Source organism: Protopterus annectens, chromosome 16.part0, assembly GCF_019279795.1.
Source record: "Protopterus annectens isolate FY-2018-M chromosome 16.part0, PAN1.0, whole genome shotgun sequence".
NCBI lineage: Eukaryota > Metazoa > Chordata > Ceratodontiformes > Protopteridae > Protopterus > Protopterus annectens.
This window is the reverse complement of record NC_056750.1, coordinates 767,279,152-767,304,136: the sequence shown is the minus strand read 5'-3', so window position 1 is coordinate 767,304,136 and position 24,985 is coordinate 767,279,152. Positions and strand designations below refer to the sequence as shown.

The window sequence follows — 24,985 nt, the reverse complement described above, 5'->3', positions numbered from 1 at the left end:
TGCAGCACCTACACTGTTATGTATGACTTCTGACAGTGGCCCTGTCTTTTTTATTGTACCTGTTTTTCTTAGTACAATGTTAACAATCTATGATTTAATCACTACTTTTTTTTCCAACTGTAGGCAGATCGATATATTGTTTATACTTAATGATGTGGTGGTGGTGCTGCGGTAGCGCTGTCGCCTCACAGTAAGTTGTCCCATTCTATTCTCAGCTAAAGCGTCTTCTGTCTGGAGACATGTGTGAATGGGCGTACCTTCGGTGAAGGTTGTGTGTCAGGGCTGGCAACTCGGCACGTAAAAATCTACTGCCAATCATTAGTGGACCGGAGTTCCGCTGTGGCGACCACTAACTGGGAAAAGCCGAATGACACAACAACATCAAGTCCCTTCAGAAAACTTGCTGAGGAACAGATGGTCATAATAGCCATTCTTTCCCACTTCCTCTACCAGCTCCATAAAGGTTTTAAGCAATTTACTGTAGCCTCACTGATTCATGTCGTAGGAACAACATTTAGCTGCACAATAGGGATTATGTTACATCTTTGGTAATGTCTACATGATTATCGTGTTGCTCAAGTCATTTACCTTGAAAACATTAACTAGTTGCTAGAACTTAAACTCGTATTGCTGCTTACCTGTTTTACCTTGTCTAATTTTACAACTATTGTCATTAGAGGGAGCTTGCAGAATTATGAGTCAGTCACATATTTCCTCTTTTAATACAGTAAGTTCACTGTCATAAAATGTAGTTTGTCTTAGACTTAGTAAATGCAGATCCCTTTCAGTTCTCTTGGCATGTGTGTGTGTGTGTGTGTGTGTGTGTATATGTATGGGGGGGTGCAGTATGTGTGTCTATTTGATATCTGTGTAGTCAACTGCATATGATCGATTAAACAGCTAATCAACATGTGTGGAGATTGCACAATTCCTGGGTAGGGGAATGTGCCCTTACTGTGTGTTTGTGCAATCTCTGAGTTAGTATATATAATTAGCAATGGGGTATGGGGGGCTTGTCCCCTCTGCAAAAAATTATGTTTTTGTTTTATAAAATATAAATTTTTGCATGGGCGAAGGTTGTTTCTTGGCATATGCATACTGGTTTATCAATGTCCGCTTTTCTCATGTTTTGACATTCTGCCAGTTGATTATATTTTATTGTAAGTACTACTCCTCTATACTTGCATTTAAACATATATAAATAAAAAATATATGTATATTTATATATATATATATATATATATATATAATTCCCCTTCATATGATCGAAGTTCTCTAAACCACAATCTTCAATTTAGAGAAACTCAAACAAATGAAATGGACAAAAAAACAAAAATTAACACCTTTCAAATGGCTGTGCCCACCACACCCCCCCTACTTACATATACCTTCTCCAAGATCGGACTATAGTGAAGGAAAGGGAAATCTCCCATTCTGCGCTATACACGTAAGCGCAAAACAGAAGATTTTCCATTCCTCTGCTATAGTGCGGTCACGGAACATTCACATTTAAACCGCTAGGGTACAGGGGGACCTGGCCCCCTGTAATAAGGTAATTTAACTTTTTATTTTTCTAAACCTCAGGCTCCCATTCACAATTTCGAGTGAATGGAAGTTCGAGATTCTAGTCTCAAGTTTATGAATTTCGAGCTTCCATACATTCGATGTTGTGAAGGGGAACTATATATATATATATATATATATATATATCAAACACATACAAATTGGACATATGTATGTGTGTTTGCAAATTGCACTGAATACATAATTCTTTGTAAAGTGGGATGGATGCCTTTGGGGGTAGAGAAAATGTGTTTGGTATATTTAATATTCTTTACACCTTTGATGCAAATGCAGTTCTCTGACCCAGGATGTCATAATCTCTGCTAAGCATTTATAAGACACCTGTAAAAGACACTGCTATGTATCACAGGAACTCTTATTTTGCAGTGCATCTTTATAAAACATCTATTTTAAGGAATTAATTGCACAAAGTTGCTTAGTGGCATCTTTTTGCAAGTTCCATAGACATAACGAAGATTTTGAGGCATTGATATGCGTTTGTCTTACATCATAATGTAACCTTTTCTTGCACAGTTAGAGAGAACATTGACAAGAATCAGTGCTCAGAATAAAGGTTAATGACTACTTACCAAAAGTTGTTTTTTGATGTAAGAGTTATCTTTTGATTATACTAAGCTCTTCCTGAAATATGTACCTGAGTAACATAAGAAGATGCAACAGTGGCCATCGGACATTGGTACTGTAATGGCTAATTACTTTTAATGGTAATATAAGTCACTTTATTCAGAGTCAAAATGGTAAGTTACCCAATGAGAAAGGCTATTAAAGGAAAGCCTGTGAATAAGTGACACTTTTTTTGTCGCTTCACCAACATTTAGAATATCTTCTTCAGTATCAGAATAGTCCCTCCAGAGTGGTGTAATAGACAGAGTCCTAGGAACCCTGTCATTATCTGCAGACTTCTCTATCAACATTAACTTTTTTCTAAATTTCTTGTTTCAAAATTAGGTAAGGGCTAGTTCTTCTGGAAGTTTTATCTGAGACTATTACATAACTGATTTGCTTTCCACTAATATACCCTGTACTGTAACAGGTATATTAGAAATAAGACTGGGTGGGTCATGGGTAGTTCTCCTATTTAGGGAGTATATAAATGTATTTTACAGTACTGGAGCTTTACCTGCTGGTCAGCAGATGCTCCTGAGTTATGTAGTATGCATGTAGACAATGTGCATTGCACAGTTATTATCTATGTAAGCATCAAATTGGGACCGCGGCTGCTTGCTTTGCATATTTGATCACAAAGAGCATCAAAATGAATATGACAAAAACGAAAATGTTGCACCAGGTACAAATAAAAGCCACTAATGTGCTTGACTCTTGCCTTTAACTATGTGGCAAACTGATAAGTTGACATTTTTAGTGATGGGAGATCCCAAGGACTGAGATGCTAGACATATTACCTCCAGCAGGGTATGAATTAGCCTACCTTATTCTATAGAAGACTAATGTACATGGTTACTCATATTAGAAGGAAATAAAGCCTTAATAACAAGCACACAGAGGTCGATCGGATTAGGTTTCACATAAAGAAATAAGTTGAACAAGAATGAATCTCTAAAAAGGAAAAAATAAGGCTATTTTTAAATGAGGGATAAAGGCCCCAAAATGTATCTATTTCCTTAATTTATCTTTCTACAAATGAGACCACAGCAACAACAACACTAAATCATTTGTTGTAATGTTGCCTTGTTCATTTATTACTGCTGCTTCCCTGTCTAATTCACCCTTCCCAGTTATTTACAGCAGACTTCGGCAGCCACCATCAGGTTTCATTATCATTGTGTGTCATCCCACTCTTTCAGTGAAAATTGTCTCTGTTTTATGAATCAGCAGGTAACACTGAACATAAGTGATTGTAGTAATCCTTTGCCTTAAGGATAGTCTCCTCTATGGTTCAATGACTGGTTTTATGATGATGCAATAATTCAAGGTTTGATCCGCAAATATATTCCCCAAAAGATATTTCCATGTAGATAGTTGCTCACCAGCTTGGGTTTATTTGTGTTTCTGTAGTACAGTCTCCCTTTTCAGTTTTGAAGGTGTGTTGCATTTTTTAAAGTAAATCTTCACTTGGTTGAACTAATAGCACCAATGAGACTGGATGATGGTCCACATCTCAGAGGCCATGATATCTACATGTGTTTCTTTATAATACGCCTTCCATTTATCTTTGTAGCATTTTATCTGACCACCAAGAAATCTTTACCTGTCATGGAGCTGGAATATCATAAACATAATATCAGAATGTGTGAAGTACATTGCTCCACTCCTTGTGATATTACCCTTGACAAGACTACTAATACTAACATTTGTTTTCCTCTTGGTGCATGTGATACATATGAATTTACAGATGCATCATTAGTGCTAACGTCTTCAAGCTCTATAGGAGATATTATTAAGCACTCGGGTTTCCTATGTATAGAGAAGGGTAGGAATGACATTCAACCTGTGTACTTTATATCATCATGTTCTTTGTCCCAGTTGAAGACGGGTCCAGCCACACACTGGAGGTTATATACAGTCACGGTCTTTATGTTTGGCATTAAAGATAGATGGCTATGGAAGTACAGGAAGAAGTTCAAATCCCCAGTATATGTCCCTCAGCAGTGAAATGTGGAGATTAAATTAAAATGCCTTAAAAGTGTTGATATAGTACCTTATTCTTAAGGCCAAATACAAGTCTTAGACTGTAGTAAGCTTCTGCAAAGATTGTTAGTATATCCTAGAGGCCATTCTTACTGTGCATTACAACATATTCATCGGTACACTCTAGGCTTGTGACAGACACCTTGGGAGCCTTGGTCTATGAACACATGTCGAAACGTGAGGACCATGCATTCACAATGTACTATGAGTAAATCCAAGTGAGAAGATGGTCATTGGTTAGCACTTGGATGACTGTGAGAAGATGGATAATGCAGATAGTGTCCTTGCTTGACCCCCACATTGGATACTGATTGCATCTGCATTTGATCCGCTGTAGAAAATGTTTGCAAATAGTTAATTCTTGTAAGTGGTAAAGAACCACAATACATGTGATCTTTCTCATCTACATGCAGAATCGGAAAAGCAAAATCAGCTCCACTGCCAAGTGAGTGAGAAATACACTAGGCATTGAGTCGATGTAATTTAAGAAGAGATGCTTCAAACAGAAGTATTTGTTCTAGTGCCTGTCAGACGTGTGTTAGAGTTCCTTGTTTATTGTAGCAGCTTTACCTGCTGCAGAGGCAACATACAAACACCTGAAGCAACACATTGTCACTGGCTTGAATGATCAGGCAAGATGTAATAAATAGCAGTATTATATTCAGCCAAAGACAGCTAAGTGTATGAGAAGTCCTACAACTGTAAAACCTTACCACCAGTAGTTATTAACTGTATTATAATCAATAGAGTGTCAAACACTGATGTAGTCACTATATGAAATACTAGTGATATATCACAGGCAAATGAGCTGTTAAATTACAGAGCTAAAAATTAAGGCAGTCTAGAATAATTGTTTTCGAAGTGTCAAAAATTAGACTTGCACTGAGACATTTTTGCAAACATAGCACCATTCTAACTTCCATAATATGGCAGCAAGGAGTTTTTGAGCACAATTCTCTTCGAAGACTAAAGTCCTTCATCCATATTGAAAAGCTTGAAATTGATTCAATTTACTCTCCTGTCCAGAGAAGGCAAGTAAATTCTAATTCAGAGGTGACGGTCAGTTTTAGCAGTAAAGTCAAACATAGCACTCATATAAGTAAGATGAGAGAATGTTACCAACAAATGGATGAAGCAGAGAAGTCTTCCCTCGTCTTGTAGTGAAACCTGTTGTTCTATAGTAATAGCTTATAAAATCAGGATGTTATTCTATAGTAATAGCTTATAAAATCAGGATGTTATTCTATAGTAATAGCTTATAAAATCGGGATGTTATTCTATAGTAATAGCTTATAAAATCAGGATGTTAACACAATAAAAGTCACAAGCATATAAACAGCCAGAAGAAAAGTAGCAGTTATATATCAATATTTATTTTGGTGTTGACACCAGTTAAGAACATGAGGATTAGGGATGTACATTTTTAGAAGCAATCTCAAGAAAGTTGTGTCTTTCTTGGAATTACATAGTATTTAATGTGGAGTCTGCTATATCCCTTGGGCTATGTTTGATTCCCACTGTCTCTATTTACATACTGTAACTCTCAATAAGTTTATAACTAGGCCAATATTTCTGGGTTATTGATGAAAAAAATGAGTGCTTACTGAATCTGAGATAATTAAATAATTAAAAAATGCCAACATGTTCACCTAAATTCCACAGACTCAATAAAATGCCCATACTGGTTGTAGGTAATTACTAGACATGCAGTTCTGTAGACCATTAAGGAGCCTAGTCCAAATTGACAATTTTGCACACACACCACGTATTTAAGAGAAAGTGCAGGACTAAATAGTCAGAGGCTTGCCAAGGTACACACACACACACACACACACACACACACACACACACACACACACACACACACACACACACACACAGATGGTTTTGGAGAATTCTGTGGCAGACCAACTTTTTTTTTCATTCTTTGTCAATTTTATCCATTCTTTTTTAATATGGCTTTACAAAGAATTAATCAACTCAATGTTTTGGTGCCCTTGAACAGCTTTGAGTATTTATACATGCCATTTTTGTAGTTCTTCAACTTGTAGACTAGTGTCCCTAGTTTGTTGCAGCTGTCACTATATAGCATTAGCAAATTACTCATTGTCACCTTAGTATGTCACACCAAGGTAGCTCAATCTGGTTTTGTCACATTTGCTATTAATAGCATATAGAAAGGAATCTGAGAGACCTGCCATCTGTTTCAAACTGGAAATGTGTCCAAACACTTCCTTCTGTATATCACTCATAGTAGTTTGGAGTAATGGAAACATAAGTCCAGTGTTCCACCATGGATTAGTACAGGTCCTTAATATGACAGGGTAATTAATATATATCATTAGTAACACATTAGCAGCTACTGTGACTCCTATCAGAGCTTGGCAGACAATGTTTCAGGTTAGTTAGGAGAGTAAATATTAGCAGTTTTATAATATGGCATATTGCTGGGTACATTATCTTAGTTTGTGTGCTTATATCCACTGTTGTTGGTAGAATACATGTGTGTTTCCTTCTTTAAGATCATCCTAGACAGAAAAACCACCTCAAATTGTAAAAAAAGAAACTACAGTCTAGTTTGACATCAGCTCACTCTATAACCAGCTAAACAACAATGGATGTTACAAAATTTGTAAATCGAAACTGGCCTCCGGATTCAGTGCCTTTCATTTTTAATTAAATATGACAGCAGCAAATTGTTTTGCTTAGTATTTACCCAGAGGGTTTGTGCTGCATTTTCTGAAAATACAAGTGTGTAGAGTATTTTCTGTTTATTAATATTCATGATTACATCATAAAAACATAAAATAAATGAGAATGTACCCCAGATATGTAAGAGCCAATAATTACAAATATAAAGAAAACCTGTCCTTTATTCCTACCTGGTATGGTCTCATTGGGTCCAGTACAAATTACTTTTTGAATTGGCTCTCCATTTACACTGTAGTCTTCTTTGCAGGTACCATCTGAAAGTGTTTGACTGACATAAATGAATGGTTCCTGATGGATCGTAACAATCTGGTGAAAGAAAAATATAGGTCATTACTTTTCTGTTCAGGCCTCAAATTACTGATGTAGTCAGAGGGTTTTAAAGCAAATCAGTCCTGTTTAATAAATGTACTAAAGTAGGTATAATGCACTGCCTGTGCAATACAATACAGGCATTTCTCCTTTAGCTCTATGCAAGGACAGCAGCAGAGAAGACAATGATGATTTAAATTAAAATAAGCCAACTATTCGTAAGATGGTATCATAGATGACATATCTTATTTTGTTTTCTCTCTTTGTATATTTTGCCATTTTCATATACAGGTATGGAACTTTTCTGTCCTGGCCTATGCTGAAAAGGGGTTTGCTTTTGTTAACCCAGTCGGACTCTCCTGGTAAATAAATGTAAATAAAAAAATGTTATGCAACTACATACTATTTTTATCCTAAATAAATAATATAAAATTAACTTGTTCAGCATTGTCAAAAATTGTGTTTCTTCCGTTAAACTTAGTCCTGAGTCATTATCGAAAACCACAAGACTGAAATTTAAAAGACTGGGATGAAAACAATGAAAGGTGGAAAGGAAGAATGTTAACAAAACTGAAATGCAAAACATTGAAACACTAGCTGTGAATGTTATACACTTCTTTTTTTTTTTGTGAAACCAGGAAGCAATTTAATGGAAATCACGGTATAGTGAGAATCGGGAAATTCACTCTCTTCCCAACTGTAGTGTGATCCTGGAGTTGGTATATATAAGTTGCAGGGGGTGTGGGGGGCACAAAAACAAAGTTGTAGGTTAATAGAACAGTACCTTTCATATCTCGTTTGAGAGATTGTAAGGCATAATGTGTTTTTTGTCTGCCGTAGTATTTGCTGTAAATCAGAGGTTAGTTTATAGGGACATACGTGCATTTCTAGTGACTGATTTTACATGTAGAGCAATAATGGATTGAACATGCTTGTTTCAAAGTTCTGCATTTTAGTTTTGTTAACATTTGTCCTTTTCATCTTTCAATGTTTTTGTCTTGGTATTTTAAATGTCCATCTTGTGGTTTTTCGATAATGTGATAGGGATCCATGTATGTGTGTGTGTGTGTGTGTGTGTGTGTGTGTATGTGTACATTTTATTAATTAATTAATTAACTTTTGATTACTGGGAAAGTCTGATCATGTAGAAGCCCATTTTAAGAGGAGGCCCAGGGAGAAAATCTCCAAATTATTACAAAGCATTTTAAGAATAATTTTGCAATCTTCAAAAATAAAACAAAAACATCTGCTGTTTAAATAACTATAACAAATTAGACATAATATAAAAATATTGTTTAAGAATCGATACAAGGTATATGACAATCATTTAATATTTAGAGAAATTTTAAACAGTTAATAGAGGAAATACATGTAAGTTAGTCTAATGCAAATAGGAACTGCAATATGAAGTGAGAGAAAACAGGCTTGCGGTATATTTAGAAAGTCAGGGAAGACCATTGGCTAGTAATGAAGTGAGTGAAGAAGGGAGAGTAAGGTGGTATAAGAATGAAAAGATATTTGTTCACACTTAGGGATATAGTTTATCCTGGTTTTGTAAAAGAACGGAGCCAGATTTTAGCTAGGAAGTCTTTTGAGTGTTTTGAAATATGGGAGTGAGGGTATTGACCTAATGGATACAGGTAAGGCGTTCCAGGCCTTAGCAGTCTTGTACAAGTACAGACAATGCTCAGCAGATTTGCTAAGTTTGCAGACAGGAGATTTTGGTCACTGGATTGCAGTGATTGACTGGGAACATAGTTGTGCAGAATGTTTTTCAGTGCTGGACAGGCAGATGGATGCTGGATAATTTTATAGGTGATAAGAAGTTGTGGATATGTTAGTTGATGTTTAGGCTTTTCAGTGCTACACAGTCGTGGGTTCTGAAAGGGGTATGTGCTGCAAATTTACCAACTTTGCTATACTGTACCATTGTTCAAGTTTAAATTTTGTGAAGTCTGGAGGTTGGCAAGGATGAGAGCACCATAAAGAAGAGTGGGGAGCATTTAAGAGAAGTTTTAATTGATAAAGTTTTTGATGAGTTTTTCTTAAGCAGTTTTGTATATGCAGGTCGAATGTAAGATTATCATCCATTATCACCCCCTAATAGTTTACTATGAGAAGTGACTTAATTGGTTGTATTTTCAAGAGAGAGCACTTTACATTTTTTTTCATGAGGGAGGCATGCGGGGGGAAAAAAGTAGCAATTTGGTCTTTTTTGGTTGAGCATGAGTTGTGAGTTATGAAGCCATGTTTCAGTGGCTGTTAAACTTCTCAGATTAATTTTTAGGAGGTGTACCATGTCGTCAGATGTGCAAGTAAGAGTGAAATTATCTGTGTATTGTATTAGGGTGGCCTGTTGTATGGAAGTATAGAGGGTGTTGATGAAAAGTGTTAAAGCGTAAGGGACCAAGGGTAGAGCCTAGAGGTACTCCGCTGGTATAAGGAGAGAGCATGGCGTGCCATTGTACTGACTGATTCTTATTGGACTGGTGCTTTTGAACCACAGAAGGGTGGGCGAGAGAGACCAACTGAGGACATCTGAAGTATGTTTGCTGTGACAAAATGTGTTGAAAGCTTTAGACAATTCTAGAAAAAAGAAAATACTAGTTTGCCATTATCTGTAGCTTTATTGACAGTATACTGTGTGTGTGTGTGTGTGTGTGTGTGTGTGTGTGTGTATATATATATATATATATATATGTTAGAAGGGCAGTGCTAGTACTGTGGGAAGGATGGAAGTCATGTTGTGTAGGGAGATAGGAATTCTTCCTGCAGGAGATAGTCTAGCAATTGTTTTTGAATACAAATTTCAAGTATTTTGGTGAGGGCAGATAAGATTGCTGCAGGTATAAAGTTATTAATGTCTGTTGAATTTCTTCCTTTGTGCAGAAGGATAATATGTGACTTTTTCCAGAGAGAAGGAACATGGGATTCATGGACTGACCTATTTATAATTATTGAGACAGGATAGGCAATGTTATTGGCTGCTATTTTTAGTTACTCGCTTGGAAGGTTATCAGCTGAAGAAGAGCATGTTTTAAGTTTGAGTAGTTTTATATAGGATGTGAGCACAGGTTTGAAAGTGCAACTGTATATGGTGATACATGGCTGTTGGGCAGGGTTGGGATTAGATGTTGAGAAATCCTTGGTTAGAGATGCTATACTACCTCCAAATAAGAGTGGAACCATATGCAGTTTCAATTGGTGAGTTATCAGGAGAGGGGTTTGGGTTGAATTTTTGGCCGGGATGTAAGATGTCTTTAATGGACGCCCAAACATTTTTAGGGTTGTGTTTAGTATTATTCTGAAAGTTATTATAATATAGTTTTTGTCTTCATTTATTTGCTTTTTAGTACGATTATGAAGCATTTGGAAGTTTTTAAGATATTGAGGCGTTTTATATTTTTGTCATTCTTTCTATGCTTTTTCTCTATACTGCATTAGCATTCTACTCTTTTTGGATAGCCAAATTGCATTGTTTGTTTTCGGTCTTTTCCTTCTATGAGGTGCAACGCTATTTAGGATATTTAGAAAAGTTGTACTGAATTCAGTTATAGCATCGTCAAAGGGGAGAATTTTTAGGAAGTTGCAGTTAATAGATGGTAGTGTAGTAATGAACATTTCTGGGTTAAACTTGGAAAGGTTATGTACTGTTTTATAAATATACACTAAAAGTCATCTCGACTCTTCCTGGCTATGTTCCTGCTCTATAACCTAACCTCCTCCTTCTCCTTATATTATAACTAAATTCCTTTGCTTTTTACTACTAGTGACTGATGATGCTTTCTCCATATTTATTATTATTTTTTCTTTCATTACTTGTTGATACTGGCACAATAATGCTGATTAATTTATCTCTGTTTTTACCACTCTGAATTCATCTGGCAACCAACTAAATTCCTGCTTTTATGTATATATTCTTGTATATCTTACTGTAATCAAACCAACTAAATTCCTGACTTAAGTATACATTCTGTATATATTACTGTAACCACTATGTGTAACACTGTTTCTACTTCTGTACTAATTAATGTTTAATTTTTTTTCTGCATCTATGTTCTTGTCGGAACTTTTCTCCCCGGGCCTCCACCGAAAATTACCTCTTTTAGGCCCAGTGGATTTTCCCGGTAAACACATGCAATAAATAAATATAGACTGGGAGATGATCACTGAGAGAGTCTGACATTGTACTAGTCATGGAGTATTTGCTAGGGTCTGATACCAGGATATAGTCTAATAGAGAATTTTATGTCTTACCATAATGTGTTGGGGCTATTAATTAGTTGTGTGAAACTATGTACGTTCATAGGATCATAGGAAGTTAATAGGCTAATGGCCCTAGGGCTCTTACAAGCCTAACCAAGTTCTACCATTATTTCCATGATCAGCACCTATTACCCCTGTCCAAGAGGGGCACAGATGGAACGCCCAGGGTAAATTTATGTTTACCCATCCAATCGCCCAGATTGTGTTTGAAGACGGCCAATGAGGTGCTCTGTTTGACATGACGTGGGAGTCCATTCTAAAGGTGTGGTAACCTCTGGGAGACACATCTGTCCCTCTAGCAGGTTCTATTAATGTCACATACCAGGTTCAAGTCTTTAGAGTGAATAACCCCTGTACCATTTGACTTATGTATATGCAGCATTTCCAATAAAGCTGGGTCAGAGATTGCTGTATATGCAAGGCAGAGACTGCCTCTGAACAGTCTGTATAAAATGGAATAAAGTGACAGTGATTTCAGGTGATTTCAGATGATCCACATAGGACAGATGCTGAAGACCTTGAATTTTCCTTGTGAAGGAACCTTTGTGGTGTCTCCAGTAGATGCAGGTTCTTGGAAAGGTGCATTCCAAAAAGGGTGTTTTACTCTTTTATTGGCCTAATGAGGGAAGAGTTCAGATAGTTAAGAACTTTTTTTCTGGAGGCAATGCCCTTATTTATGAGATGAGCAATATAAAATGCCTTTCTTACCACTGTGGAAACATAGTGATCAAAGGTGTCAACCTGTGTGCCCAGGTCTCCCATTGAGTGAGTACTTAGGGTGTTGTTATTCATGTGGTATTTAGCAGGAGTATTGCTCTTACCAAAACAGATAATACATTTTTTTGTATTGTGTTTAAGGCCATGACTTTATCAATCAGTTGTTTTGTTTAAGACCCTCTTGCAGGATGTTGACATAATTTGGAGATTCTATGACCGCTCCCATTTCGCAGCCACCAGCAAACTTTGTCAGCCACAAACCATTAGTTTTTGCTTGCACTTCGGAGAAATATATTCCAAATAGTAGAGGTCCCAGGACTGATCTCTGTGGAACCTCACTGATTACAGATCTGCTGTTGGGTGTGGATTCCCCTGTTTTGACTGCATATCCTCTATCAGTGAGCCAGCTAGTGACCTGTCTAATGACATGTGTCGATACCTAGCTGGGTGAGTTTGTCAATGATGCCTGAGTGGGGGATAGTGTCAAAAGCCTTTGCTAAGTCTAGGTAGGCTGTATTCACAGATTTCCTTTCATCCAGGGTCTTGGTGATTGTCTTGAAGAAATCCACCAGGTTTAATAGGCATAATCTCCATTTGACAAATCCAAACTGAGTAGGGCCAAGTGTTTGGAGATTACCTATATCTTTGTTGATAAGGTCCATGACTATTCACGCCATGGCTTTGCAGATCAGGCTAGTTAAGCTAACAGGTCTATAATTCCTGGGGTCAGTGGAAGCACCGCCTTTGTGCAAAGGAATAATGGTGGCTGTTTTTCATTCAGCTGGGATGAAGCCAGTGCTTAGACTATGACTGAAAAGAGTACCCAGTGATCTTGTTAATTGTTTGAGCCCATGTTGGGATGCAGCCTGGGATGTTAATAGATTCCATAGAAGCTGTGTTTTTTGACTTAGAGTGTGTGTTTATGGCTCGCTCTTTAAGAGATACAAGGTAGGGGACAGGTGGTAGGGATCTCACGGGGTATGTGTGGTGGCGGGCAGGGGAGTGAAATTTTCACAGAACCTGACAGCCAACAGGTTAGGTATGTCCACGGGCTCGGTATATGTGGTATAATTAACTAGCAGTTCAGCACAAATCTGGGCCTTTCCTTTTCAGTTATGGAAGTAACTAAACGGCTTATGGTTGTCCTTAGTTGAGGAAGCTAATTTGGATTCCTATTTTGCTTTGAAGGACTTCACAAGAAGTCTTATTTGCTGTTTAAGCTGTGGAGGGAGGATTTCCAGTTTAGGTCTCACTCCCTTTTACTCTTAGACAGCAATTTAATTGAAGTCATTCCTCAAGGATATAATATATTAAGACAAGACCGAATACAAAGCAAGGGTGGGGGAGTAGCAGTCCTCTTCAAAGATGGACTTCAAATCTCCACTTTACCATACAACCCACCTCAGCATAGTAAGGCAGAAGTCCTTATTACAAGATTTCAAATTAACCAAAACAAATCTTTATATATCATTTGTATCTACCTACCACCTGGTAATAATATCAATACTATAGAGGATATTCTAAGCTGGATGTCCTCAACCTACCTTCAAGAAACAATAATACTTAATGATTTTAATACTGACTGGAAAGCTATTAACACTGCTAATCCTACCTCCCATATCAACCTTCACGGCTTTAGTCAAACTATCACTTCCACAACTAGAATCAATAAACCAAATAAGAAAGAGAGCACCTTAGACTGGATACTTATAAATAAACAGAAACAAGCTTACAACATAGGAACTCTGCCAGACGATGTAAGCGATCATTCATTGACCTACATCCTAAGGCAAAAAAATGATATCTCTAACCCCCCAACATGTAGGATTGCACGTTCCAACAAAAGCTTTAACCCAGTACTTTTCCAAGATGAACTTAGAGCCTGTGACTGGAACCCTTTAAAACACTACCACTTGAAGAAGCTGTTAAATACCTAAACTTTAAATTCTTATCGATCCTAGATAAGCATGCACCCAAACGGTTCATTAGAATGAAGTCCAAGCCTGCCCCCTGGCTTTCTAAAGAAACCAGACAAAAAATGTTACTTAGGAACAAGGCTTGGGCTAAATGGAGAGCTAACAAAACTATCTCAGATGAACAAACATTTAAGCATTTAAGAAATATTACAAAAAAGGCAATACTTACAGACAAAAAGAACTACTACTATAAGTTACAGCAAAATCACCAAAACAATCCCCAAAAGTTCTGGTCTAGTATAAATAAACTCCTAAACCCAGGCCACTCACGTACACCTACCCCATCCCAGGCCGAACAAAACACCCCCCACCAAACTGCCAATACCTTCAATACCTTCTTCACAGAGACCATACAATCACTAGCCAGTCAACTAGTCCCTGACAACTCAAGCTTCTCTTCCACCATACCTGGCACTCTTCCAACATTCCATCTGAAACTCATCTCAACCACTCTCATCTATAAATACATCCAAAAACGTAAACCTTGTACTCCTTCTGCTGACCAGCTACCATCAGAATACCTGCAAAAAGCAGCCAAAGTAATTTCTTATCCCATTTCCTTCCTCATAAATAGAACCATTAAAGAAGGATTAGTTCCAGACATCTGGAAAATCTCCCATATTATCCCCCTACACAAAGGGGGGGTACCTCTAATGATTATTCCAACTACCGGCCAATAGCTCTATTATCACCCCTAGCAAAGATTGTGGAAAAATGCATTCACCAACAACTTTTAAACCGTTTATCTCAACATAGCATCATAGCAAACTGTCAGCATGGCTTTAGGCCATCCCATAGCACCACAACTGCCCTATTATCCTTTACAGAAGCCATTAATAGAAATCGTAATAACAACAACCTCTCTTCTGCACTTTTTATTGACCTGTCAAAAGCATTTGACATGGTAAACCATACCCTTCTTATCAACATTCTTGAATCCCTTTCCCTTGACTGCCTGGCAATTAACCATACCCTTCTTATCAACATTCTTGAATCCCTTTCTCTTGACTGCCTGGCAATTCAATGGTTCAAGTCTTACCTTACCAATAGGCAACAGGCAGTTCTTTGGGAAAATAATATATCATCCCTTCTGCCTGTCACACTCGGTGTCCCTCAGGGCTCTATTCTAGGTCCACTTCTTTTCTCACTGTTTATCAACGACCTCCATGTAGCCATTCCACAAGCCACCTGCATTCAATATGCAGATGATTCTACTCTAATATGCTCAGCAAACTCCCCAACTGATCTACATTCTCTTACTCAGAATGTTTTCAACATAGTTGAAACATGGTTCATTAAACGTTGCCTCCTGCTCAATGCCAAAAAAACTAAACTCCTTCTCTTCACACCCACCAGCAAATCCCCCCCCCCCCCCATAGAATTCTCTGTCATCTCCAATAATGGCACAAGTATATTACCCTATTCTACCACTAAATTGCTAGGAATTCCTATTGACAATAACCTTACATTTGACAGCCACATAAATAACACCATCAAAACTGTCAATAGAAAAATAGGCTCCTTATATAGAATTAAACCCTTCCTAACACCAATAGCCAGAACTAAGATTGCACACTCCCATTTAATTTCAACTCTTCTGTATGCCTCACCAATACACACTAATCTAAAGAAAAATAATCTCATCAAACTAGCTAATTCCTATAATAACATTGCCAGATTTGCCTCCGGAAATCCTTTTAGAACTCACCATTGTCTGAATCTAACGCAGCTAGGCTGGCTTGAATTTCAAAACCAATTGAAACTCTCCCAACTCACCATTGCCCACAAGATATTTTATAAACCTAACAGCACCCCTATACTTTCCAATCTCATAATCCCATACAAAAATCTCAATTCTCTTCGCTCTTCCAGCAAACTTCTTGCTAGCATAAGCAAGTCTTACAACATGGCTGGAGTTTCTCTGTTTTCCAACTCTGTGGGAAAAAACTGGAACTTACTACCTAATGACCTAACTTTAATTTCTTCACTGCCTCTCTTTAAACAAAACCTCAAAAGACACCTCAAATCAAACTGGCTATGCCCCTGTAGCAACCCTGAATAACCTTCTCCTTCACTACAATTATTTCTTCTCTTGAACCTCTACCTATTTCACATTCTTTGCGGTAGGACTGTAACTGGTTTACAGATTTCAACATACTGATGTAATCTTTCCTGCTTAACGCTCTGAAAATCTCTATCCTGTTAATGTACTCATAGTCTACATGTATCTCACTGCATATTGAATTATCCTATACATATTGTCACCTCTACTATTGTAAATGCCTACATTACTCTAGTAATACTGCTGTAATTTGTTGTATTCTAATTACTTCCTGCTTTTTGAATAATCTTCTATTGAAATCCATTCATTTATTATGTATTAATATTGATTTTTAATTTTTAACTGTTTTTTAATTATTTTTTAATTTTTAAATGTTTTTAAATTTTTAAATGTTTTTTAATTTTTAAATGTTTAAATTTTTATTTTGTTTCACTGGAGCTTTTCTCCCTGGGCCTCTACTGAAAATGGAAATATATCCAGTTAGACTAGCCCGGTTAACAAATGTAAAATAAAATAAAAAATAAATAAAAATAAATTTCTTCCTCTTATTTAAATCCTATTAATGGCAGTTGTCCACCAGGCAGGTTTGCTCTTTCTTGAGGTGCTTATTTTGGTCCTATCAGATATGGCCAAATGAATGCAGTTATACAGGTGTTTGTATAAAGCATTGGTTAAGAACTTGGCATAGTTGCCAGTTCCATCTGAGGGGGAGGTGCAGTGAAGCTGCATATACCATCCTGTAAGAGGTTATAATCTGCTTTGGAGAAGTTTTTTTAGTTTAGTTGCTGGTGGGGGGGGGGGTCAGGTGTAATAGCTCCTTTGAAAGATACTGATTTGTGGTCAGATCTCACCAGGGAAGACCTCAGTGGGGGGGCTACAGTGCCCCCCCATATTGGTTGGCACCCCTTGTGGCGGTGTCAACCAGCTGGTCCAGGGCACTGGAGTTAAAGCTGAGGAACCTTTGGGCAAGTGAGTTTTTGCACGAGTAATTTGCCCAGTCATTGGATACGTAGCAATTCGCCCAAGTCATGGTGTTCAGATTTATCTTAATAGACTCAAATAGATCCAAATAAGCAGAGTGGGTGTCCTGATTCATGGAGGGGGGGGGGGGTCCTGTAGCTGGCAAGGACTTGAATAGGTGTTCTACCAACAGTTAAATGAACCTGAAGTATCTCCAGGGAATCCTACTGTTTAACCAATCTGAAGGTGTATTCATCTGTAATGAATATTGATATACTGCCTCCTTTAGTTTTCATTACTTCAGTTTGTGGTCTGAACATGTGTGGAAGGTGTAACCCGGTATGGCTGGGGTGCTTTCCACAGCCTTGAAGCAGGTCTCTGTGACTGCACAAATGTCTGCGTCTTCCAAGGTGAGTTCTGCTACCAGTTAGTGTAGTTTCATGTTAAGACTTCTAGTATTAAGCAGCATAACCTTGAGGTTGTTTTTAGATGGAATTTTTACATCAGGAATTTTGTCCTTGAGACACTGCCCAAAAAGGCACTATGGAGGTGGCAAGAGCCTTACACAGTAGCCGAAATCTCATAGGTGATAAAGATCACTGACAAAGCATCAAGGTTTGTAAATCATGTCATCCCAACATGACAAATACTGGATCCCTTTAGAATGACACCCAGAAACTAAGCCAATTATTGAAGTCCATCTTTTTCTTTGTGTAATGAGACATCATCCTAGGTGTAAGTGAAATGCTGCTTAAGGCTAGGGACTTAATTGCCTGAGACACATAACCTGAGGGCTCCTTCCTGTCTCTCTCCATATAGTCCGGAGAGGTATGTTTCAAGTCATTCACACCAACATGGTCTATGACTGAGTCATAACAGTACCTGTTGTTGAGAGACTTGAGTGCATGTATGATGTGGCTGATCCTAGCACCTGTGAGGCAGCTTACTGTGACCTTTTCCTTATCCAGCCTGGTGAGAGGGACATCTGTGTGTCTCACGATGGATTCACCTATGACTAATATGTTTGGTTTTGTGGTTTTCCTTAAGGGCTTGACAGGTGAGACACTGGTGCATGAGCTATTATGTGTATAGTGTTCTGTGGAGGAAATATTTATGTGTAGCGTGTTTGTGTTTGTTTGGAAGGTCTCTGGTGTTTATGTATGTTTCTGGTGATAACCTCCATATATGTAGGTGTGTGTGATGTGTGTTTGGGTGGAGTAGTAGGTGAGGTGTGCATGCTGATAACAAGCTCATTGTCATATGTACTGACTTGTGTGTGTGAGTGCATGGACTCAAGGTTTGCAATATAGTCGCAAATCTCAGGTGTTGAGTTTGTGTGGACTATGAGTAGAGGGTTGTTGGTGAACATGAGGCAATTGCTACACTGCCTCAGGATGCCCATGTCGACCAAGCTGGCTGGAGAAACTGTGGGAAATTGTCTGTCCATAGGGTTAGGTAAATTTATATAGTAAGGAAAAGAGGTCAAACACAGGAATGGCTAGTGGGTGGGGGATGTATTGGCACCTCCTGAAGCTAGGCTTAGTGTTCCACCTGACAGTAGAGTAGGGGCGCAAAAAACCTTTGGAGGACCACAAGCAAAGTGCTAATGGAAAATTTAACAAGCAAAACATTTACATCTATAATCACCGATAGTAATGACCCATTACACTGCAATGCACAATGGTACAACACAAGCACAAACCGGGGCATAAATAAAACATGAGATAACCCTTTTAATTCAAACTAGCCAACAAGGATGCTGTCTCTCTGAACTCTAATTCAATCACCCTCGATTAGATGGGACCCAGACAACACTCTCCTTCCACAATGGCACAGAAGGACCTTCATCAACAAAGATGGCTTGAATTTGATGTTTGATGCTCAGAAGTTACAAAACAGACCCAGAAACAGAAAACCTGGAACTGGGCTATGCTACAGCTGAAATAGTACAGTATGCAGTAAAATGTGAAAAAAACAGTTTAGACAATTCAAACACAGTAGAATGCAAATACAAATTAAAAGTGCAATATAAGAGCAAAAACAGGCACTTAGTTGAAGCAACAGATGCCTTGACTCTTTCAGTATCTAAGTGAAGAGCTGGTTTTAATGCTCAAGTGATACCAAACAGTCTAGATACATTGTCTGAATATAGCCTATGCTATAAAATGCAAAAGTACTAGAAATTCAAAGTGCATAAAATCACAGTCAGAGCAGCACAAACAGTTTAAATAAAGCAACAATTCACCAGCAGTTCCCAGCTTAGACGGGTGTAGGCCACACTTTTCAGCCACAAGAGTCTAGACCACAAACTCTCTTAATGTAAAACAACTGGTTTTGGAGCCCAAGTGCTTAAGTCAGAACTAAGACACTTCAGAATAACAGACACACTAGACCTTCAACCAGCAGTTTCCAGCTTATAAGAGTGTAGGCTATCATCTCCTGCCACAAGAGTGTAGACCACAAATCTTTAATGTAAAATAGCCAGTTTGGAACCCAAGTGCTTAAACCAGAACAAAGATACTTAGAACAACAGGCACAGTAAGCCTTCACCCAGCAATTCCCAACTCAGAAGGGCAGAGCCTACCCTGTCCTCCCACAAGAGTGTAGACCCCAACCTTCTTAATGTAAAATAACTGGCCTGAAGCCCAAGTCCTTAAACCAAAATTAAGAGGCTTAGAAAAACAATTATAATTTAATCAAGCTACTAACAAGCAGTAATAAATGCAGTAGAATAAATGCAATTGAACACTTTTAAGAACAAGTAGCAAAAGCAAAATAATGTAAAGTTGAAAGAGGCACAAATACAGTAAAAGGAGCTGAACTAAGTGTAATTTTTTGTTAAGTAGTAAGGGAAGAAACAGAAGATAATTCAAGGTTAAGAAACTATGAGGATGGGCCTTCCCAAATGATCTCATTGTATTCAGTAGAATGAGCTGATGCTATAGGACTGGGTGATTCAGTCGTGTTGACTAATGTTGCCAAAATGGGCATGGGTATTTGTTGGTGATAAGTGGGTTGAGAGCCTGGTATACTCCAACCAACAGCAGGGACCCATGCTAATGGTGGGAAGGGTGTATGTGACTCTTTGCCAGGTGTGTGCACTTAATAAAGCCCAGCAGCCCTAGATCAATAAGCTACTGACTGGTTGGTGTCCAGTTGCCCAACTTGGATGACATGGGATAGTTTTGTTGAGGGGAAACCTGAATGTAAAATCATCAACCTGTTAAACATGAACTAAGAACTGCTCCACTCTTTGTAGATTCACTGACAGGATGGAGCTTGGAAGTGGATGACATGATAGTAAGGAAGGAGGGTTGACATCCAATGTATCCAGGAGACAAGAAGGAAGGGCAATGCAGTAAAGCCACATGGTTTGAGATTCAGAGTCTACTACTCAGGTCGAGGATTGGCTTGAAATGGTGCAGGAATTGTGGTGAGGGAGGCTTCAGAAGACAGTGAGGGATGTCATCAGAATTAGTAAAAAAAACTCATCGTAATCAGACTCTAGCCTAATGATAGGGCAGTATTCATAATCTCAGCCTATGCCCCACAGCTGGGTTGTGATAGTGAGAAAAAGATTGCATTCAGACAACAGTTGCAAGACCAACTGTATAAAGCAGGACAACATGAATTAGTGTTAATAATGGGTCACTTGATGACTGCCTGGGTCCACATGGGAGGGGCAACAAGAGTAAAGAAAAGGAGGCCATTTTAGACTTCTGCCTGGAAATTGGCTTGATAGTAGCCAACACTTGGTTTGGAAAGAGAGACACTCACAAGATCACATAAGAGTGGCCAACATGAAACTCAAGTAGGTAGTTACTCGTAGTAAGGAAAGGGCACTGGGGTAGAATCAATGACTGCAAAGTTATCCCCAGTGAAGCAGTCAGGCCTGGTGGCCACAATTAGCTGCAAGCAATGGTCAGAGAAGGCTCTAAGGTCAATAAAGACCAGGCCAAAGACCTGGAAGCTGACTGGAGAGAAAACACAACAGTTCAAGGAATTATTTGGGGTTCTAGCACCTCAAGAAGAAGAGGGAATAAGTGGAGTTGACGAAGAATGACAGCTTCTCAAAACCGCATGTGTGAGGACTACAGGACAGATATGCAGCCAAGCTAGGTATGGAAATAAGGTACATAAGAAAAGTTGCTGGTGGAATGCAGAAGTCCAGGAAGTCATTAAAATAAAGGAATAGTGCAGGAAAAAGTGGGAGATAAGATGCACATCTGGCTAACAAAGAAGCTAAGAAAGGAGTGAAAATAGCAAAGAAAAACTTCAGAGGCACTCTACCAGCTTCTGGAAAGATAGTAGAGGAGCCAAAGAAACTATATCAGGGTGCAAGGCAAAGACAGAAAGATGAAGAAGATAGTCAGGCACCCTTCATAAGGGATGCCAACAACAACCTGCACTCTAGTCCATGAGTCGTCAAAAGGAGTTGGAAGCAGTACTTCTGAATGCTGAAAACCCCACAGAAGCTGTACTGCCTCAGATGCAGCTTAAAATGGGAGAACGGGAGGAGCCTATTATAGAAGTAGTAAGAACAGCACTAAGGAAAATATAGTCACGGAAAACAGCAGTCTCCGATGAGGTCACAGCAGATAGATAAAGATGCTGGGTGAAACAGGGGAGAAATGGCTCCTGAGGGTACTCATAGCAGTGTGGAGAGAGAGAGAAAGATGTACCCCAGATGACTGGAGAATAAGCAAACTAATGCCAATGTTCAAGAACAAAGGGGACATTCACAACTGTAGACAGTACAGAGTTATCAAACTCCTGTCACATTGCATGAAAGTTCTGGAGAGGGTGATTGATATACAAAGAGTTGTAGAAGGTAAGGTATGGAGATGAGCAGATCAGATTCAGATCAGGATGCACAACTGATCTAATGTTTGCAGTGAGACAGATAGTTGAAAAGAAGTTAGAGATGAGGAAAGAGTCTAACTGGGCATTTCTAGACTTGGAAAAAGCATATGACAAGATCCCATGACAGCTAGTTTTGGCAGTCTTGCAGCATTTTGAAGTCCTAAAAATATATTGGTAGAATTAGTGCAAGCTATGTACAAACACCCAATGACTTGAGTAAGAAACTGTTCGGTTTTAAAGAGGTGCTCCCAGTGGGAGTGAGTGTGCACCAGGGTAGAGCTCTGAGCCCAATGCTGTTCATACTGATGGACTACATTAGTAAACAAACTGGAGGGGAAAGATCAACAAAGTTGCTTTATGCAAACAATGTGAGCAAGAACTTCAGCAAAGGATAGAAGAAGGGAATGCAAAACTGAAGGCACATAGGATGAAAATGAGTACAAGTAAGACTGTTGTAATGGCAGCAAATGGGTTCAAAAGAAGCTGAGAATTGAGGCAGAAGGGATAAAAGTGGAACAGGTTAAAAGCTTCAAGTATCTGGAGGGGGTGGTTGAAGAGAACAGAAGTCTGAATGAGAAGATCCAAATTAGAATCGGAGAGACTGCAGTCAACTGGCACAGTGTGTCAGGTGTAGTATATGACAGAAGAATGCCAAAAGAAGCTAAAAAGTAAGGTGTACAAAACAGTGGCGTCATCAGTCTTTACTGTATGGTACAGAAACCTGGGCAGTAAAGGCAGAGCAGCTGATGAATCTAGAGGTGATGGAGATGAAGCATCTGAGATGGGTGGTAGGATACACACTGTGGGATAGATGAAGAAATGAGGACAAAAGAGCAAAGGCCATAGTAGTTCTAATTGCAGAAAAAAATCAGAGAACAGATTATGTTGGGTTGGGCACATGCAGAAAAGCAACAGATAATCTAGTGAAGCAGATTTGGGACAGACAGGGAGAAAACAGGTGGAAACAAGGGCATCCAGCAAAGAGGTGGATGGATTATGTGAGAGAAGACCTGTGACAGGTACTGAACAGAGAGCGGTGGTGACAAGTGACATGACTCTCTATCTAGCCTTTCCTGTAACTAGTCTAGTCCAGATACAGATTCGATGTATCCAGGATTGTTTGTAAGCTTCTGAGCCCCCCAAGCCTTTCTTTGTTGGAGGGAAGCCTTCTAGCTTATCAATGGGAGTGGTAAGCACTAGGTAGCCTATCTACCACAAGAGAAGTGGTTTCTGGCCCAGAAATTGTAGTTTATTGGCTGTTTGGGCAGTTTTTCCATCCCTTTCAACTTTCTGGTTTAAAAGCCCGCATTTGCGTGGGTATCCACTTGTTTAAGCTCTGCACGGTGGCGCCGAGCTGAGGTAAACTATTACTGGTGCCAGAAAGTCTGCCCTTCAGTTTTTCCCTTAGAGCTTGCTAGTTCTTTCTATCTCTCTTGCACTTCAAATAGCTTAATTGCTTTGCACTTCAACAAGATTTTGTAGGAATTATTGTAGCACACCTAAGTGCCATCAGCACTAGTCATTTTTCACAGAAATAGCTCCAGTACTTGGTAGTTACGACCACCCCTCCTGGCATGACTAAAGGGCAGTTCCCTGTGCTTTCTCCTATTAATCTGGTGCACGTGGGCATTCTGAGGCAGGGTAGCAACTGCCTCATGTACACAGACAACCCTCTACTCTTTCCTTCTATATATGTGAGAGATGCACTTGTATCACCAAATTGGAAGCTATGCACTCTCCAGCCAAGACTGGACTAGCTGGTCAAGAAGAGAAGGTCAACACCTGCACCACACCACATGGAGCACAAAGCCCTCCAGAATACCCAGCTTCACAGCTCTCAAATAAAAACACAAACTACACACCCACCTTTGTGTAGGCTGTCAATAGAAATTTACCCAAAGTGCAGAGACCTCCAAAACAGAAACGTACTTGACCACCACAACACAGCACAAACCACAGGACACATAGCTTACCTCCACAGTGTGCCCCTCAACCTAAGCCCCTAAGGCTAAACACCTTGCCCAATACACTAATCATAATAGGTGACCCAATAGTGAGGCACACAGATGTCCCACTCACTAGATTGAATAAGGAGAAGGTAACAGTCAGCTGTCTATCAGTTGCCAGAATCTGACACACACACATTCAGGTCACTCCACAACAAGTACAAGTATGACTCTATCATTGTCCTTCTGGGAGTGAAGGATCTGAGATGCACCTCCCTGGACTACATGAAAAGAGACATGGTGGAGCACTCGGATTATGTGGCCCAGGCAGGTATGACCCTAGCCCTGAGCAGTATCCTACCATCACCCAGAATGATACAGCAGTACAAACCAGAAATGATTGACTTCAACAGTTGGCTATGTTTTTGGTGTCATTCTAAGGGGATCCAGTATCTGTCTGCTTGGGATGACATGATTGACAGACCTCGATGCTTTGCCAGAGGTGGCCTGCATCTGTCACCCCTGGGTTTCTGGGTACTAGCTAAGGCTCTTGTTACCCCTATAGTGCCTTTTTAGGCGGTGTTCCAAAGACCAAATTACCACTGTAACAGCTATAAATAAATGCAATCTGAGAGTCATGCTGCTCAACACTAGTCTAAATCTCAAGATGCACATGCTCGAAGCGCTCCTCAAAATGGAGAACATTGACATTTGTGCTGTAACGGAGACCTGGTTTAAAGCAGAATAATGCACCCCTGCACTATCAGGCTATAACTCATTCCACACCTTTCGGCCCCAAAACATGGACCGATGCTCCAAAGATGGTGGTGTCTCCATATTCATAAACGATATGCACACCTCCAGACTAGTAGCCCAGCATAACGCATCTGAAATACTTCAGGTACAACTAACATTGGGTAAGACAGCAATCCAGGTCATAG

At 39.1% G+C, this 24,985-nt stretch overlaps 1 protein-coding gene across 1 annotated transcript in view; it reads right to left on the bottom strand.

The window, feature by feature from the left end:
- Positions 1-24,985, bottom strand: part of LOC122790836 (glutamate receptor ionotropic, NMDA 1-like) — a 1,095,578-nt gene that overhangs the window by 65,196 nt on the left and 1,005,397 nt on the right. Inside the window, exon 9 of the mRNA XM_044058475.1 lies at positions 7,116-7,251. Within this exon, the coding sequence (XP_043914410.1) occupies positions 7,116-7,251 (136 nt within the window). The remainder of the gene's footprint in view (positions 1-7,115; positions 7,252-24,985) is intronic.